Source organism: Toxotes jaculatrix, chromosome 22 (genome assembly GCF_017976425.1).
Source record: "Toxotes jaculatrix isolate fToxJac2 chromosome 22, fToxJac2.pri, whole genome shotgun sequence".
NCBI lineage: Eukaryota > Metazoa > Chordata > Actinopteri > Toxotidae > Toxotes > Toxotes jaculatrix.
Window position 1 is genome coordinate 14439133 of NC_054415.1, and position 6593 is coordinate 14445725.

Consider the following 6593-nt stretch of genomic DNA (forward strand, 5'->3'; position numbering starts at 1 on the left):
CCGTAGGTTCGCAGTGGCTATGCTTTCTATAGCACTTTGTACTAGTGTGTGGTGTACCTGTGGCGTCCTGTCATCGGTTATCTGAGTATTCCTTGTGAGCAGCACTTTGACCCCCCCTCTTTTCCTAAAGGGGCACAGGGATGGTGCTGTAATCCCACTCTGTGAAGGGTTCAGCTTCTGCTGTCTGGTTACCTTTCTCACCGGGTGGAGGCACTCTTGGCCTGTTCAGAGAGGAACATGGTTGGGCAGATGTAGCACAGGGAATGACGAGGAAAGGCCAGACCAGGTTTTGAAGCTTCAGTCGACATGTCAGGTTCACCCCCCCCCCCCCCCCCCCCCTTTTCTCTTCAGTTTGACATTTACCTCTTGTGTCGCCAATTTGTGACAGGTCAGGTGACTCTCGTGGACCTCAGCGCCTGAGATCTGTAGTTCATTTTTATCACTGTGAAAGAGAGGGGAAGCGTGATAAGGCCATTGCGTGGCCAATGACCCACCACCCTCCCCACCCCCACCCTCCTACTTTTGTTAACCCAGAAGGCCACAGAGGAGCATGTCAGAGCAATATTTAAAGCCAGGAGGGAGACTGAGAAGAAACTGTAGCCTGCCTCCTTCCCAGTCCATTCTTAATGCCTTCTTAGTTGTGAAAACAGCCAAGCGTTGGTTGTGTTGGGCAGCATCGTGTCCACTGTGGAGAGCCAGGGTACTTCTCATTCTGCAGGGAGTATTCGAATCATGTTCATTGGAAAAGGACGTGACAGGGTTCTGTAGGGTCCTTCTGAGCAGCTGTTGTCAAGGCAAAATGCTATGCTACAAAAATACTAATGTACTCAATAACTGTTCGTGTATGTTCATGAATAAATTGGTTAAACATGGGTGACTCCTTTTTGTCCTCCGGCCAATGTGTCAGCAGGTGCTGCTGACACATGAATGTCTTGTTGTTGTTGTTGTTGTTGTTGTTTTTTCATTGTTCTTTCAAATATAAATGATAAATCATATAAATTGGACAGTACAAGATGCCGATCCTCGGAGAAGTAATTTGGACCACTGGTTTTCTGGAAAGCCTGGTGCCAGCAGGGGGCGACGTTGCTATGAAGTTGCCAGACACTGACACACTTCACAGATATTCCATGGGGACTGTGGTTTACAGTGAGATTAAACATGACCACATAAAATACCACTCAGACACAGGAGAGCAGTTAGAGATGCTGATGCAGAGATGAGCATTAAAAATAGACTGGCTTCAAAACAATTACAACGCAGAGCAAGAGTTTCAGACTCTTAAGAACAAACTAGGATGTGCTCCTATTTTCATTCAGTATTATATACACTGTATTAGTCTTATGAATACATGTCAGCATTATTAAAATGTGGTTGTTCAGGGCTGAACAGATTGAATTGGATCCATAACAATGCGTCATGTTTTGTATATTTTTATTTATATAAAATTATAATCTACAAAGCAGCAACTTCAGCTGTGAGATGAATGTGATGGAAAAAGTGAAGGGAACTGTCACTTTGTCTGTTTATTACCTGTAACATTCAAATGTGTGAAGCACATCAACACACATTACACTGTCATAACAGTGCGACCCACATTTTCACACACAGAAACTAGAAATGTCTTACAAATCATTATGTAACTGCACATTCATTTTAATGGCATTTAAAAAAGGACTAAGTATATGCTGTTAAGATATTTAGGATAATAGTAGTAATAAGAGTCGCTTAATTATACTATCACAACATTATGACTACTTTGAAAATAGTCCATTGGTATTAGTAAGCTGTGATTGTGTTCAACGTCCCCGGAGCTGGTGCTACTCAGGGGGGCGGTGCACCTCTCCAAACCCCTCCCGCCCCCAAACCCCCCTCACACACTGTGACCAGCAGCCAGACAGTCAGTCAGACAGGCAGCCTCCTCACTACAGCCGACACTACTCAGCACCGCAGTCACAGCAGCATCTCATGCCTTCACCTGCTCCGGGATAGACAGCCGTCCATCTGTCCACCTATCCATCTGTCCCTCCGTCCATCGGTCTAGTAAAGCAGTCAGGAAGGTGGAAGCCTGAAGCGCCCAGGTGAAGATGCTGGAAAACGGGAGGAAGGTGTTCAAGGAGGGTCTGCTAGAGAAGCGGAGCGACGGGCTGCTGCAGCTCTGGAAGAAGAAGCACTGCGTCCTGACCGAGGACGGCGTGCTGCTGCTGCCGCCCAAGCAGCACGACCACCCGCAGCACCATCAGCCGCACCACGGCGGCGGGGACACGGGCAAAGTCAAGGAGCTGCACTTCGCCAACATGAAGACGGTGGACTGCGTGGAGCGGAAAGGCAAGTACGTCTACTTCACGGTGGTCATGACCGAGGGGAAGGAGATCGACTTCAGGTGCCCGCAGGACGAGGGCTGGAACGCGGAGATCACCTTGCAGATGGTCCAGTACAAGAACCGGCAGGCGATCCTGGCCGTCAAGTCCACCCGGCAGAAGCAGCAGCTGCTCGTCGTGCAGATGCCCGGTCAGAAGACGGTCCGCAGCTCGCCAAACGTTGCGTGACCTGCGGCGAGTCCCGCGGACATTGGTGCGCCATTAGCGGTAAGACGGGAAGCGAAAAAGAGGGGAGGGGGGCTCCCCGGGTCCGGGGACCACCTGGGGTTCCCCTTGCACGTTAAGGAAGCGTTTTTCGATTTTGTTTCATTCCCTGGATGTTTATACCGTGAGTGAGGACATCTTTTTTCATCGTAGGTTACAGTGCTCCCTCTCAGATCAAACCCTGAGCGAATATTCTTCCAGAAGGAGACAGAATCATACAAAATGTGGATTTATTTTGGCGTAAAGAAAAGTTTGCGAGCCGCTGCTGTAGGCCTGTCTATACGCCCTCCTCATGGAGGTGAAAACCTCCGCGGGGAAATGTGGTGGATGTACATTCCCAGGCAGGTCTGATATTTCATACATGGAGAGCTCCTGTAGCCTATATCCAAAACACATGGCTTTACGCACGGCGATAAATAGATTCACGTTACGCTCGATGCGTAAAGGTTAAAAAGATTCTGTTTTTAGAATCTGTTTAACTTTAGATTTACATCGGGGGATATGTTTAAGTTCTCTGTTAAATTTCTGTATTTGAGAAGTTGTAAAAATCTGTGTCAGTGACTCCAAATTAAGCGTAAAGACGCACAGATTGCTCGTAAATAATCAAAAGGCAGTCAGGAGAATCCCCGATGTTGTTGAGTGAATGCACATCCAGTGACTTCCAAATGTACTCAGGCACTCAAATCTGCACTGAGGCGCAGTTTCCGCTAGAAGTGTCACATCAGAGCCAAGTGGATGCAGCTTTACAGTCACCCTCAGCCTCCAGCAGCTCATCTCGCCTCCTCCTTCCTGACTGAAGCTGTGTTTAGTGAAATTTGACAACAGATTTCCATACACGTGGCTGTCTGAGGCGCGTGGTGATGGATGACACAAAGCGGTTTCAACCCAGCAAAACATTATTATATGTATTAAGAGTAAAGTCTGACATTATTATCATTTAGTCACTGTAATAAATTCAAGATAAAAGTCACCAGTGTAAACACTGGTCCTGAGCGCTCCCCTGATGTGAAGTGCAATATACAGTAACTTACCACATCCTGTCCAAACCAAGGCTTTGACTTGAAGGGAGACACTGTAACATGAATCTAGTAATGTTTGCCCTCAAGATGCAAACAGCTTTTCCATTATGTCGCTGTGAGTTGGTACCAATCGTAAGATCCAGGCTGGGTAAATAAGCAGCCTCAGGTCCCCTTATATTAAGTCCATGTTTCAAGGGATGTTCAGATTCCCTTTGCCTCCTTCGTCAGGCACCACCAGTCTGCAGTCTGTCTAACTGATTGCATCCGCAGGTTAATTGGACACTCAGCTGGAGGATGAATATCGACCCGGGCTGCATCTTCCCCCGCCGCTTCGCCATCGAGCTCCATTCTCCAGGAGAATCCCTCTTCCATGTAGTGGTTTCCACAGCCCAGTGCCCCGTCCCTTTTCAATACAGACACTTATTTCACAAAAGACTGATGGACAAAAAGCATGTGAGAAAACAGCTGTATTCTACCGTGCGATGGGTTTATCCCTTATTTATTAGATGTGTATATATCTTTTCTATTAAAAAAAAAAAAAGTGTTATGTTGTTGATGAATGTTCAGTGTGGTTGTTGATAGAGCGGAACAGGAAATGCTTGCTCGGAGGTTCACAGCCTACATATCACCCATCGCGTCCGCTGGGAATAAGCTTTCATGTGTAGTCATCTTAGGACGGTTGCTGTAGGTTAGTCGAATCATTTCCTTATTGGTGACATGTGTCCCATGTTTTCATTTTCCAACTGAACCAAAGAATCATTTCATTGCATTTCACTCTCTTGTGCAGTGTTACACCTCAGAATATACTCTACGAAAACACTATAGATACTGTATATGATGAGATACCTGCTCGACATATACATGAGTTGTTTTAAGTGCTTGATTTATGAATGAGTATTTTCACCGTGTACATCAGTCACTCTCCATCATTTTATTTGGCTTTATCAAAAGCTATCTGTTGCTTTCTCGTGAGTCTTAAATCAGAGTGAGATCCATGCTTAGGACCCTCAGCTTGCTTTCAGTGGTTACAGAGAAGAGCTTAGTTGTACTAAGTAACATGCACAGTGGAGTTTTTGTCATACTGCTGCAAGGTTTTTACATCCTCTCTATCTCTCAGAAAACGATGACTCGTGTCGTTGTGTAGAGTTCCATTCTCCAGTAGTGTGTAATGTCCCTTGGCTTCAAAATGGCAAAGACCGAAAAGTTTTGTGGACAAAATAAACATGTTTCCGGTAGTTAGCTAGCTGCTGATCTTCCAATATCATGAACACAGTGGACTTTGTGTTTTGACTTGAAATGCTACAAGGCAATTCAAGCTTGTCAAATAGCTAAATTAACTTTTGCTAAACCCACTGATCCATTTGCTAAATCATGAAACTCTCTCTCTGATCTGCAAGGTGCGTATTTTAAGGCATGAAGTGATTTTCATGAGAAAATAACAGGCCAAACAATATGATTGTTGTAAAATGTCAGAAGGTGGTGATACACAGGCCAACGTTTAGTGGGACGTGACAGCTAACTGTCAGAAATTGCCTCGGTGTTGTACAGTTCATGATGGAGGGTTGTCTTTCTGTCAGGAAACATTTCATTTCACTGTGGATCATGTTGTTTCCTGTTTGCTGGAAGCGTTTCCCACTGCTTTCCCCTCTCGCCAGAGTATCGCCGCCAAACCAACACATGCCTCTGTGTTGCTGTCATCTCCCACACAGGGTAATAGCTGTGCCCTTTATCTAATGCAACTGGTGTGATGCTTCTCTGACATACCTTCCTGTTGCCATCATTACACGCACACACACACACACACAGTTATAGCTGCGCCCTTTGTAGCCACTGTCCAATTTCTTATTTCAACGTGAGATCTATTTTCATACCTTGAAAAGATACATTCCATTAAAAAAAAAAAAAAAAAAGAAACACAGCATGGTGTCTTGTGTGGTTTCTCTCTGTCTTCTTACACAGCAGCAGATGAATGTCAGAGCCCTGCAGGTTCGCCGGGGTCAGTTAAAACGACCTGTTTAACTAGCTGCTGCTCTGTCGGCGTCCGGCCTTTCATGCTTTGAAACCGCTGAACCTTTCACCTCCAGTTTCCTGGTCTAAAAGTAGAAGCCGTGAGAAGAGAATTGGGTTTCACTGCCAGTTGCTGCCGCTCAGATAAACTTCCAGTCTGTAATGTCAAAAGCACACGTGGCTCTGGCTGCTCTCCCACTCTAAAGCTGAGCTAATTCAATTAAACGTGGGGCCACATGACGGCATCCTTTCTGACACATGAAGGCTGCGCTGCTTCTGCAGAGCTCTGCTCTGTTTTTTTGACCAATGGTGTTCTCTCAGTTGGAGTGGTGCTATCAGGTGTAACATCGTACTCCATACCGATTGGGTGCCAGCACTTTCCCAGACACATGTACGGCAACATACTAAAACATCTGTGCAGGTATGTGTAAGCTTGAGTCACCATATTATTGAGGGTTGGTCCAGGAATGCAGCTGGTTACGTAACATGCAGGCTCTGGTGGTAAATCCTGGTTTTCAGAAGCAAGATATAAAAGAGAGTCCACTTTGTGTGGATAAGTTTTTGTTTGTTTGTTTTTTAGCAGATCTACTGGTTAGTTCATACAAGATGTATTTTGAAAATGCATGTGTTACAGCAACATGCTGAACAGAGTGAAATAATTAAGATAACTCGCATCTGTGATTCGCTGTTCAGTTGGCTGTACTTTGTATAGTTGGCAGGTTGAGTGCAGCATATCAGTGTGTGCACCCCAGTGTGGATGAAAGTTGGAGTGTGGGGCAGAGCAAGAGAATATGGACAGTGTGTGGGAGAGGGTGCACGGATGAGTGTGTGTGTGTGTGTGTCTGCGGGCTGTGCGAGACCCCATTGAGCCCAGCGCATTTCGGAGGATGGGGTGACTCATTTCGCCCTCTGCCTCTGCTTCGCAAAATACATCTCTTTCCCTTTCTCACCTTTCTTCCTCTGTTCATCTCTTGTCATCAGCAAA

The 6593-nt window shown here is 45.9% G+C and overlaps 1 protein-coding gene across 1 annotated transcript; it reads left to right on the forward strand.

Annotated features, from left to right (window-relative positions):
• Positions 1–1913: 1913 nt before the first annotated feature.
• phlda1 (pleckstrin homology-like domain, family A, member 1) lies at positions 1914–5489 on the forward strand. Its single transcript, XM_041029723.1, has 2 exons — positions 1914–2585; positions 3872–5489. Exon 1 carries the CDS (start codon positions 2085–2087, stop codon positions 2544–2546), a length of 462 nt encoding a protein of 153 aa, XP_040885657.1. The 5' UTR covers positions 1914–2084; the 3' UTR covers positions 2547–2585; positions 3872–5489.
• The last annotated feature ends 1104 nt before the right edge of the window (positions 5490–6593 follow it).

Coding starts and splice junctions, on each gene's coding strand:
- phlda1 (XM_041029723.1), top strand. CDS start 2,085: ATGCTGGAAAACGGGAGGAAGGTGTTCAAGGAGGGTCTGCTAGAGAAG.